At 35.0% G+C, this 13,077-nt stretch overlaps 1 protein-coding gene across 1 annotated transcript in view; it reads left to right on the forward strand.

The window, feature by feature from the left end:
- Nucleotides 1-9,544: 9,544 nt before the first annotated feature.
- Nucleotides 9,545-13,077, forward strand: part of LOC110031244 (probable sucrose-phosphate synthase 1) — a 38,316-nt gene continuing 34,783 nt past the window's right edge. The window contains exons 1-3 of the mRNA XM_020734358.1: nucleotides 9,545-10,021; nucleotides 10,157-10,246; nucleotides 12,307-12,548. Of these exons, the coding sequence (XP_020590017.1) occupies nucleotides 9,839-10,021; nucleotides 10,157-10,246; nucleotides 12,307-12,548 (515 nt within the window). The 5' untranslated portion in view covers nucleotides 9,545-9,838. The remainder of the gene's footprint in view (nucleotides 10,022-10,156; nucleotides 10,247-12,306; nucleotides 12,549-13,077) is intronic.

Here is a 13,077-nt window from a genome sequence, read left to right on the forward strand (position 1 = left end):
GCAAACCCCACACCAAAAATAGTGCCGACAGTGGAACACAAAGCTTGGTATCAAGTAAGCTAAAGGCAATTGAGAACCCCTGTTTTATAAGGTATGTTGTCTTCTTATTGTGACAGTTCAATAGGGTTGGTGTACTTTGTTCTCTGGGACCTTGCGTTAGCATAAAACTGTAATTGATTACTATTTATTGTCAATTTATGCTTGTATTATGATTAATGAGTTGTCCTTTGAGTCATTCAAGGAAGATGAGCTCAAGAATTTCAGGGACCTCCCGACGAGTGCTCTGCCACTGCGGATTATAGGCTTCCCTACTGACATCACGCCGGACACATAACTACGGATGACAGTCTTATAGGTAGCCGCAGATCATCATGGAGAAGTGTAACTTCTTTCGGTGGGCAAACAGTCTGATAGATTTCACTGCCGACAATGATTGAGGTTGGAGGGTATCCCTAGAGGGCAACGTAGCTCGTGACATATGCAGTTTGTATTTTAAAATTAGTATTATCATAATCTTAATTGTAATTTTAATATTTTTGTAAGCAATCTTGATGTTTAATGTTAAGTGAGATGTGTATCTTATTTTTGTACTATTATGAAATCGTTTTTTGCTTCACAAGTATCAAATATATTGCTATGACAGTCCTGTTGTAAACAATGTTACTATACAAAAACAAAATAATCATTTATCCAAAAACAACTGCAAAATAATTGTTTTTCAACAACACAAATCAAACAACCAACCAACTTATCTAAATCAGCTACGGCTTAGCAGTCTATCTAAATCACCTACTTATGAGCAGCTTATTAATAAGTTGTAGCTGCCCTAAACAAATGTTAAGTTCGATAAAATTAAAGCTCTCGATAATTTTTAATTTAAAGGATAGCATTTTATATTATAAAAAATCATCTCTAATTTCATATCATGATTCATAGTAGCTATTGAATTTATTCATAACTTATGAGTTGTATTGCTCACATATATATTGATGCTAAATAAAAAAAATTGAATAGTGAAAATTTACATGATAGATACACTTCCCAAAAATTTGCCTACGTACGACGTACGCAACGCTCCCTACGTCCGCCCAAATGGCGGCTTGACAAATCAGCGGAATCGGTCCCACCGTCTTTATTTCAAAAGCGACTCGTCGACCTGTCGACCCGTCCTGCTCTATCATAATCAAGTTATAACCGACTCGTACAGGCCATGTAACCGAGCAGGCCATTACCGCGGTACAACAGTTATAAACGAGCTATAACTAAGCTATAATCGAGATTGAATACATCACCGTGTAACCTAGCAGTATAAATGAGTTATAACTGAGCTGTAACCGAGAGTTCATATAGTGCGTGTAAGCTAGTAGTATAAACGACTCATAACTGAGCTGTAATTGACACAGTAACCTACGCTGCCCGCTGTACTGAGGTCGTGTAACTGCCCAAAAACCTATGCACCATGCCCGACGAAATGTAACTTCCGTGTAACATTTCTGCAACATCTAAAGCAAGGTACCGTGGGTTTGTAACTTGGTTGTAATCTCCGAGAACCCTTCATTAAAAAATCAGAGCGTGAGAATGTTATAACCGCGTGATACTCTTCTTTAAAAAATCAGAGCTCGAGAATGTTACTATTTAAGCAACAAAAAGCTAGGGTTTACTATTTTATTGCATTTTAATGTTGAAGATGGACCGCACAAACTGGCATTTCGCTTCTTGCGGAGAAGGAGAAGATATATTTCCATCCAATAGAGAACAAGTCGATGTTAAAGTGGAGGTATATTAGTTCTATGTCTGTAGTTCTGTATTTTTTTTAGAGAAATATCACTGTGTTTTTTTCTACCGAGATATCTTTGTTTCTTGGTGTGTTTAGGTTTGTTTATTTGGTGTTTTCATTGGTGTGTTTCTTGGTGATTTCCTTGGTGTGTTTTGAGGTAAAAATTTCTTCAGTTTTTATTAAAATGTTGTTTGCTTTTAGGGTGATCTTATTTGTTGTATGATTTGTAAGAATATTATGGAGGTAAATTTTTGTAAGGTTGTGATTTTTTTTTTGTTTGTTGTGCTGTGCTAATTAAGGTTTATTACAATGTTCTTATTTGTTGTGTGTGTTTCTTATTTGTAGGGTTGTTTGTTGTAGTAAAATATTTGTAGGGTAGTTTAATAGTAGTTTAATATAGTTTTATAGTAGTTTAATATAGTTTTATAGTTTTATATTTTTTGCAGTTTGATGAAAGTGAAACTAAATGTAAAGATCAAAGTACAAATCTTTTACTTGAAACGGTTGTCCACAATGACAAAGAAACTTATGAAGTATATTGTGCTTATGCACATCATATTGGATTTAGTGTCTGTAAGGAGCACGACACGTTCTAACCTAACTTCGGGAATCTTAAGAAGAAAGACTTTGTTTGTGGGAGAGCAGGTTTCAAGAAAGAGTTGAAGGCCACACAAATTGTTAAATATAAAAGAGCTGACACAAGAAGCGGTTATCCAACAATGATTCGTTACGCAATTGATGTTGAAGGAAATTAGACAGTTAAAAAATTCATTGAGTCTCATAACCACTCATTAGCAAACCCCGGTGATAAGCATCTCTTGCAGTCTAGTAGAAAGATAAGCGAAGTGAATGCAAAAGTTCTCAAATCGATGACACAGTCAAGGAAAAGACCTAGAGATGCGTTTAACTTTCTAGCCACAAAATGTGGGGGAGTTGAGAACATGTAGTGCACTAAGATAGATTCCTTTAATTTCATTTAAAGAGATAGAAGATGTAGAATTGAAAATGGCGATGTCAATGCTTTATTGCAACTTTTCATAGAGAGACGTGCTGAGGATAGCATGTTTGAGTGAGACTTCGAAATTGATGAGAGTGGTAGGCTAAAGAGTTTTTTTTTATGTGACGACACTTCCAAGCATGATTATGATTTTTTTGGTGATGTTATCATTTTTTATACTAGCTACAGATTAAATAGATATAACTTGTGTTATGCTCCTTTTGTTGGTGTTAACCACAATTGGCAAAATGTTATCTTTGGCGTTGGTTTTTTATTAGAGGAAACGAAAGAGTCCTTCAAATGGATTTTTAAAACTTTTATCTGTATTATGGGCAACAATCATCCAATTACAATATATACTGATCAGGACCAGGTAATGGGAAAAGCCATAGAACAAATCTTGCCAAATACACGATATAGATTATGTCAGTGACACATATATAAGAGGTTGCTTACAAAAGTTCACTGCAGGTTAGCAAATAAAATAGTAGCTAATCTTTCTTATAAGTGTATGAGCAAATGCAAGTCTGAAGAGGAATTTGATAATACATGGGAGATGATGATTGTGAGTTGTAATCTACAAGCAATGTTTGGTTAGATGAGATGTATAACATCAGAGATAAGTGGACTACAACCTTTAATAAGAATGTATTTGGAATGAGAATTTTATCCACCCAGAGAAGTGAATGAACGAATAATATTTGTCATGGTGTCGCAAAGCCCACAAGTTCTATTACTGATTGTTTTTTGGGCCTTGTACAAGTCTGAGAACATGGAGGCGTAACGAGAAGGATGAAGATTATAAGTCCGATCAATCTGTGATCACTCCAATGGCTAAAAAACAGCCCTATATTGAGGCAGACATCTGTATTTTACTCAAGGAAGCTCTATAATATGTTTCAGGAAGAGTTTATTCATAGATCATGTGGCCTCCAATTACACGCCTCTGTAAACAATGAGAATGAATTTTTTATTAATAATTTGGATGATCACACCACAAACAGAACTTGGATTGTAAATTATGATCCTTTCAGTTCGGATGTGCAATGTAGCTGCAGAAAATTTGAAATAATGGGTCTATTATGTGCTCAGTCTCTACGAGTATTAAACTTTTTACACATTAAGAAGATCCCAGATAAATATCTCCTATTGAGATGGTCCGCAAATGTAAAGAGAGATGTTTATATCAATGATGTATACAAACATTTCCAACAGTCACAAATGTGGAATGATGGTAAAGGTAGCCTAATATTCGAAACAGAAACACACATGCAAAAGAAAACACACATGCAAAAAATGTCATATCTATGTACTAATAAAGCTTAGGGAAATGAAGAGGCTAAGCAGTACATGAAGGATTCAATGAAAAAATTATCATTGGATATTGATAATATAATAAGTGGAAGAGGTTCTATAATAAGTGGAAGAGGTTCAACGTCAGGGAAACAAGCTAAAAAAAATTAAAATCCAGTGAATAACCAATCAAATCTTGTTGATCCAGCTAAAATGCGACCTAAAGGAATATCCAATGTCAGGCTAAAAGGTTATCGAGAGAGAAAGAAAAGAGAAAAAGGTATTTTTTTAATAAAATTTTTTGTTTATTTTGGGGTGTTTTATCCAATAACAAGTTTCATACCCATAACCACTTGAACAGGTAAACCGAATGAAGTTTCAAATAGTCAAGAACCCAAAGCTTTCAAATCTTATCCAAGCATGTCGTCACTGCCCGATTTTCTAACACAGGTCAATATATAATCAAGAACTATAATAACCATTGGTTTAGTTTTAATGTTTTTTGTATGTTATTATAATATTTTTTGTTCTTTCAAATGCATAATTTCTTTCCTCCAAGGCATAGGGAATCATACACTGCAATGATGACAAATTCAATACATGATCAGTAAGTAATTTGACATATACTTTAATTGAAAGGTTATTATTTGTGATGATTTATAAATATGTTACTTTGTTTTTTCACACAGGTTCAAATCAGGATGTAAGTAAGAGTTATGGGTAGATGACAATTTTGTTGAGGCATTATTTTTGGAGTAATTTTTTTTTGGAGAAATTTTTTTGAGGAGGATGTATCTAGATATTTGTAGACATTATTGAAATTTTATTGAAGAGGATGTATGTAGGGAATTTATATTCACATGATAATTAAAATTCTCACAATAATGTTGGCTAGTATCTCACAACATACTTTTTAATCTATAATAAGGATATGCATTTAAGCTTACTAATAATTCAAGGAATATCTCACAGAATACTTTTTAAACAAACTATATTAAGTATAAAAGGCAGATTATATAATATAAATATAAGCTTCCTTCAACTTATCTCACGGCAGATTTACTGCCTATTACTTTATGGCATGGCTGCTAATCAAATGCACAAATTTCTCATGACATTACCACAAAATATAGAGCAACAAAATGTCTTGGCTGCTAATAAAACTACTAATAACCATTTCTTTTAGTATTTGTGAGTATGCTGAACAATTTTTTTACAACAAACATCACAAAGAAAATACATAATCACAAAGAAAATACATAGAAAATACATATACAATCAACACAATATCCACACTCACATACAACCCCACACACACCAAATGTTCGACCATATCTAAATTCTTCCAGCAATCAACTTCGACAGGCATCAGGTTCGACTGGCATCAGGTCTGACAGGCATCAGGTCTGACAGGCATCAGGTTCGACAGACAATCAACAACAATCTGCACAAAGGAAAATAAATAGACGAATAGGAGTGGACAAACAACCTGTCACAATTACATAAATTTCTTTAGAAACAAGTTTGTATATTTATAAATCACGTAAAAGGCCCAGATAAAGGTTACATACCAATTGGGTTCAATCAAATTTGTATATCTTAGTAAAAAAAATTCATATAAGCTGCAAAAATGTTGACCTTTCGAACATATTATGATTTTGACAGTACAAATTTACAAATGTCGTATACAATCTCTGTCCTGAATAAAGACATCAATTCTTGCCAGTCCTTTTTCTCCACCCAATTTACCTTCTCTTTTTGAATAAGTGTTTCCATATATTTACAAACATAAATACCGCAATCATAAATATAACTTTGCACCGGTATTCCCCTGGTCATTACAACTGACCACTTTCTCAAATTATCCTCGAAAGCTTCACTGGTATCCTTTAAGAAATGCTCAATTTGTATATTTAAAGATGATTCATTAAATAAATATTTAAAGATGACTCATTAAATAAATATTTAAAGATGATTCATTAATTAAAGATGAGTCATTAACTACATATTTAAAAATGCTCAATCAGTCAATAATTAATACTTACAATGCTTTGGGAGATGGCCGAATGCATCATGTTGGGTAAGGAGTCATAAACTCTCCATTTACTCTCATTTAGTGTCCCAACAAGGAGTATCCAATGTTGATTATTTATTACAGGTATCAGTATTAACTCTACATTCTGGATAGCATCCTTTGTAATGTGTGCGGCGAAGGGTTTGACGTTACCTTGTCTATACAACTGTATCAAGGAGAACATAATACCATTCAGCTCATGGTCATGTAAGATTGATATTAGCAGGAATAAAACTTGTCTACATAACTTTATAAGCTTACCCAGTAGCATGACGATACATATATGTACGATCTATATAGATGTGGTGCATTACATCGCTTATTCTCGATTAACATGGCAAAACAATCAACCTGTTCATTGCCTAACCAACAATTTCCCATAAATTCATCGAGATAACGTCGCGGCATCGAAACATGTCCCATATCAATTAAAAGGTCACCCCTGCATTGGAAATATAAAATTATTTTAGTTAAATGTTACAAAATTAATGATGAACACTAACAAAAATTATGTGAACTAACAAGTCCATATATTTTCTACAGCATATGTCAATTGTTTCCTACATATAATCAGGAATTTCATTCTTAGCAGGAAAGTTGATTAGTTGTGGTGCTGGCTGAACTTGTAAGATAAGCAAACCATAATATTTACTGCACATATTTAAATAATTAAAAAAAAACATTCCATACCTTGTCTGGTTAGTCCTCACTAACATAATGACTGACTGGTTGGTTCTCCTCATCCTTATGTACAAATTCAACCTCTTCTTGAGATTTGGTTCGCTGGTCTACAATCGCTTTCTCTTCTTGTATATTTTCAACTGATTCCTTTATGGGTTCTTTTTTCACTTTCTTTCAAAAACAACATATGGGGAGCTAAGAGACTTTTTTCTTCTATTTAGCCTATCCTTAATTCTTTTGATCAAGCTTCTTTGTGGGGATTCTTTAACCCATCTTCCCGAAAATTTCACATCTAATTGTTTAATTGTTTTCTCTACTCTTATGACATGACACTTTAGGTCGGTCACCGTACCCTCTAACATTGTCAATCGACTATGAACAGAGACTTGAAATTCCAAAACTATATTTTTTAACTGGTTTAGACGACTGTCAACGAATACTTGAAAATCCAATAAAATTTTTTGTTGGTATTTCAATAAATCGTGGATCTCTTCAAATCCAAATGTTTGTCCCATCCTTTGACTCGACTGTTCATATGTATGACTGTCGGATGGTTGAGTACCAGTATAATAATGTACTATAGGGGAGACCTTAACATGCATGGGTGACTGTGGACTGGAAAGTGTTTCCTGTGGGAGAAACTGTGGGAGAAACTTTGCTAGCCTGAAGAGCTCTACAAAGGAATTGGCAAGCAGGTGATTCACTTTCCTTTAAATCAAGAAAATAATCATACACCTGCCAAAAAAAAATGACACACAATCAGGGGCAATCAATGTATGACATGACTACATTACCAACTACTTTTGAATTTTATTTAGGCTGAGCATGTTGAACACTAGTTGAATCTGTAAAGCATTCCATCTAACATTTACTGGTCATCTTAGCATTCGGGGTCTAGCCTCAGGAACTACTGGCATGACCAAGGAGGTGTGCTCATAAAACCAGAGCTATATGAAGCGTGTTAAAATAAATATTTGGTATGAAAATAAAAAATAATGAAAAGATATTTCAATAGTAATGTCAGAACAAACCGTTAAGAGTAAAACAAAACCAATGATATATCCAAGTGGCTGATCCGTCCTAATCTTCATAGCACATAGGTTCAATTGATCAATCAAAAAGCCACATACTGTCACAGGCCAATTATACGAGCTGAATGCTTCTACGTCGTCGCAAAGAGAAGACAGGTGCTTGGATATTCTAAAATTACTTGAAGCAAATAGTAAATTAGTCCATAAAAACTTTATTAATAATTCTATAAAACGATCAGAAGACTATCTTGGGTCAAAATTAATAAGTTAGGTCTTCATTTGTCTCACATCAATACTACAGGACGGAGCTTTATTCCAGTATGCGGGTGACCCTTTATTTGACATGTCTATCAGGAGGGCAACTTTGTCAGCATCAAATTTGAGCTCTTTCCCACCAAGCTGAAATGTCATTCGATCAATATTCCAACAGTTAATTATATGCATTGTCAGAATATGATCCTGGGGATACAGAGAGAGTTCAAAAAATTGAACCAAGCTCATGTTTTCCAACATATTCCACGTGTGTTCGTCGATAGTTGGCCGGACCTTATCCAGAGCTTCTCGTACTACAGATGGACGACACCTGCAATTCATTGATTTCGCGCTAAAAAATCTACATTTAAATTTAATGTATGTTAAACTATGTAAAAAATAATGAAAAAAAATCTCATACAAAATCAAACTCTTGTAATAAAACTATTCATTCTACCTAAACCCTAATTTCATAACCACTTTTCAAAATATAAAATTTAAAATCTTTTAAAAGTTTGGCTTAAAATTCACCATTCATACTTAATACACCTCAAGAAATTAAAATTCACCATTAAACAGTAACGAAAGCAAAATCTCAAATATACCTAGAAATTACCTTGGGTTGCTTAATGGATTCAGTGTCCTCCGTTTCACCGTTTTGGAGCAATCTAAATCCTTCTTCTTGCGTCCAGCCTTCGCCATTAGCTTTGGCAGCTCGACCTCAAGCTTCTTGGCATCCTCGACATCTGGCTTTTTCGCCTCGTCAATATAGGCAACATTCTCCTCTTCCAACGACGCCGTACCTTTTGCCGATGTCCTCCATTTTGAGCAAAACCCTAAACAATACCAATACCTCAACGTTTGAGTGAATGCAAACCCTAGGCGTGAACGAAAATAAAAATTCTTATTGTCCCTAAATTTTTTACTACGGGTATTTCATCGGTCGCGTCAAACGAAGGTTACATTCGCTATCTAGGTTACCGCCAGGTTACACGAATGTTTCACTTTCTCAGCCTACCACAAAGTTACAATTCCCGTGTTACAGAACAATTATTAGAGCTATCTTGGTTACTGGAGCGTCCTAAGGTTACAACAACATTATAAGCGCGGTTCATTTGTCTTGAGGTTACAGGAATATTACAGACCCTTTATTCGAGTTGTACCACAGTAATGACCCGCTCAGTTACATAAGCCCGTACGAGTCAGTTATAACTCCATAATAATCGAGCCGATCGGGCCCGACCTGCTACATTTGAAGTAAAGGTGGTGCTACACACTCCACTGATTTGTCAAGCCGCCGTCAAGCCGCCGTTCGCGTAGGACGTACGTAGGCAAATTTTTTGCCCGGTTTACCGAGAAACTACGATAGTTTTTATGTATGCGACACACTCCACTGATTTGTCAAGCCGCGTCAAGCCGCCGTTCGCGTAGGACGTACGTAGCAAATTTTTTCCCCGGTTTACCGAGAAACTACGATAGTTTTTATGTAGTTGTGCGTCCACAGGAATCGTCCCGATATATCCGCAAGCCTCCATCCGCGCCACCCCTCTCCTCTGCCGCGGATTCTTTGTGTCTCTCTATCATTCTCTTTCCGTCTCTATCCCGGTCCTATAAATTCATATTTACAGGCAATAAGGCAGCAAAACCCGTCTCTAATTCTCACGAATCTGTGGTCTTTTGATAACAGACGCATCTCTTCTGCTTCGCTGCACTGTTCTGTACTCCTCGCAGCAATGGCTGGAAACGACTGGATTAACAGCTATCTTGAAGCGATTCTGGATGCAGGGCCGTCTATCGACGCCTCCAAGTCCTCGCTACTGTTGCGAGAGAGGGGAAGGTTTAGCCCCACGAAGTACTTCGTGGAGGAAGTCATCACCGGATTCGATGAAACAGATCTTTACAAGTCATGGCTTCGGGTGAGCGGTCTTCTCGTTTCTCCTTTTTTTCGGAATCGGAAGCGATGGATATGGGGTTAATGGGGTTAAGCTTGGGCTTGGGATTGAACTGATTTTGCTATTGCGTTTTTTTTTTTTTGGGGGCTATTTGGGTAGGCTGCATCAACGAGGAGTCCGCAGGAGAGGAATACGAGGCTGGAGAATATGTGTTGGAGAATTTGGAACCTTGCCCGCAAGAAGAAGCAGGTTTGATCTATTTGCTTATGTTTGTACCAAAGCTTTGCTCTGATTAATCTTACTGTCGCGGGACTGGAAATTTTGTGGCTGGCTTTGATTTTTTGCCAAATTTGTTCATTTTTCATTTTTATGTAATTATGGTTGCTAACATCAATAGTTTGTACTTTCCAAATATTTTCTTAGAAGATGACGTGCTATTATGTTTGCTTTTGATGGTAGCTGTTAGAGACACCAGTAAAAGTACATGTTAGAGTTATCATTGGCTCTGTTGCTGCCTTTCATTGATTCTGGTGTACTAGATTTTAAGGTCCTGCGTAACACACTTCATTTTGCATAAGCAAGAAATCAGGACACTCTTTGTTGTTTGGATAATTCATCTATGTCAGATTGAATCAAAATTTAATTTGATGTACTACTTTCTTATTTCATAGTTTCCCCAGAAGGTGATCCCTGATGCAAAAATGTAATTGGAATCTTCTTTGTTATTGTATCTGTTAAATTTAGGAATTTATGTTATAAAAAATCTAAAGTGAAGCTGAATTTTATGTGAAGTTCTTATGTTTTGTATCATCTACATAGCCTGGTCAAATGATGAGAAATTTGATCGTAATGTTTTTACAATGATGGCATAGGTGAGCAAAATCTCATTGTACTAGTGTGGTATACATCCTCTCTTCAGCATCCATCCTCTTAACATTTTGTGCATCATATTTTTAATATTTCCATCTAGCTTTTAAACTCTAGTGAATTATCTTTTGTTGCGAGACTAAACTTAAATTTTACAATGTGTGTTTCCTTTCTTTTTATCTTTTGATCAGTCTTTTAGATTGCTTACTAGTTTTCCTTTATGCACTTTCTTACTGAAACAAGAGTATTTATTCTTTAGCCATCTATCTTTTTTCTTTGCACCCTTTCGATACGAAATACTAGCTTATATCCAAGGAAGTACAAAATATTTATCATATATCGAGCATACGGTATTTTGTTTTTCCTTTTACCGCAGTCATCATAAATATTGCAAACTAATTGCATCCTTAATGAAAATTGCATTGGCATTGTATCCTAAAACAACGCGGTGCTTTATTTCTAGGGTTCTTGATATGGCAGGTTTTCCTATCAGGTATTTTTGGTTTTGGTTAGGTTATTATCTTTAATTTCTTACCTCCTCATGACTAACAAAGCATTCTTCTTATTGCTTGTTTGATACTGCTCTGCAGCATAAAATAGTGTGTTCTATGGCTTGCTCATTGCACAGTGAGGCATTTTAAGGCATAGATGATGAAAATAGCATGTGCTATCTGTGCTTTAAATACACTACAGTGCATATTCCAAGGCACAAATAATGTATGCAATTTTACTTGGTTCAAAGGATGTGATGAGAATAAGGCTATCTTGTAGAAAATAAGGATGATGAAAAAGATGACATTGTGGGAGACGAGCATGGCAAAAATTAAGAGGTTTTTGGTTTATGATAATGATCATCATTCTAAGAATATTTTGAGTGCAGACCTTGAAAATATATATGGTCATCTTTCTTTATGAAAGGCTAAGGTCTAATTTCTTGCATTTTAATCTATATTATTTATCGCTACCCGCCACATTGTTTTCTTTGCCATGACAGTTTGTATTCATTCTCATTATCTCTTATTGACCTTGTGTTCCACTTATGTGAGATTGTCTTTTTTGTTTTATGTTTTTAGCTATTTTTTCATATTGGTGAATTATTAACATTATTTAATTTTCTTTTGTATTGTTTGTGCCAAGCTATATGCTGCACAATGCTTCAATGAATAATTGTGAATAGTGCATTGTTCACTATTGACAAACATCACTTGTTCATTGTTTTTTATCAGTGTCTGTGCATTTTACATAAAAAAATAAATGAAGAAATCCATTGATATCTATTTTCTTTCTGCTTTTAATTAAATGATGCATAAATGGCATTGCTTTATTATTTTCTTATGTCCTTACATTAAACATGCTAATTTTGTTGTCTTTTTGTATTTCAAGAACGCTCCATGATGTGTTTCCACATATTGAATTGGTTGCTTTTATCTCCATTTCTTCAGATAGAAGGAGAGGAAGCCCAACGTTTGTCAAAGCGCCGATTAGAACGAGAAAGAGGCCGCCGAGATGCTACTGCTGATATGTCAGAAGATTTGTCTGAAGGAGAGAAAGGAGATGTTGTTGGTGAGTTGTCTTCCCATGGAGATAGCACAAGAGGGAGAATGCCTAGGATCAGCTCAATTGATGCTCTTGATGCTTGGGCCAGTCAGCTTAAGGAGAAAAAGTTGTATATAGTGTTAATCAGGTAAAGCTATCAATTCGTTTTCTATTAAGTCACTCTTGTAAATTGACTTGAATTATCTTTGTTTCTTAGAGACATGTCTCAATATCCTTGTTACTGATAAGTAAAAGCTAATTCTAGTGTGCACACTAGGATCTCATTAATAATTTAAGAATTGGTAACAATCAAATTCTTGTCTTGGTTTGATCTTGGCTAAGTCGCACAATATGTCATATCGTCCATATTTTTTACATCTAGATTCATTTTATTTTATTAATTTTCTATTCGAGAAAAAAGGTCAAAATAGGGAGTTTTTTCTTCGAATTTATGAATTTGACTTATCAAATTTCATTAGTCAAACATTCTCATCTTCTATTTTATTAATTTTCTCTCATGGGTCTCTTGTTCAAAGTGATGGTGATATTGATGGGGATGTTATTAGTAGAATTCAAGTTGGTTTGTTGAAGTGGAAGAATGCTTCGGGCCTAGTGTGTGACTAGTGTGTGATAGAAAAGTATCGCTTAGACTGAAAAGAAAATTTTATAAGATAGTG

Source organism: Phalaenopsis equestris, unplaced genomic scaffold (genome assembly GCF_001263595.1).
Source record: "Phalaenopsis equestris unplaced genomic scaffold, ASM126359v1 Scaffold000796, whole genome shotgun sequence".
Lineage (NCBI taxonomy): Eukaryota > Viridiplantae > Streptophyta > Magnoliopsida > Asparagales > Orchidaceae > Phalaenopsis > Phalaenopsis equestris.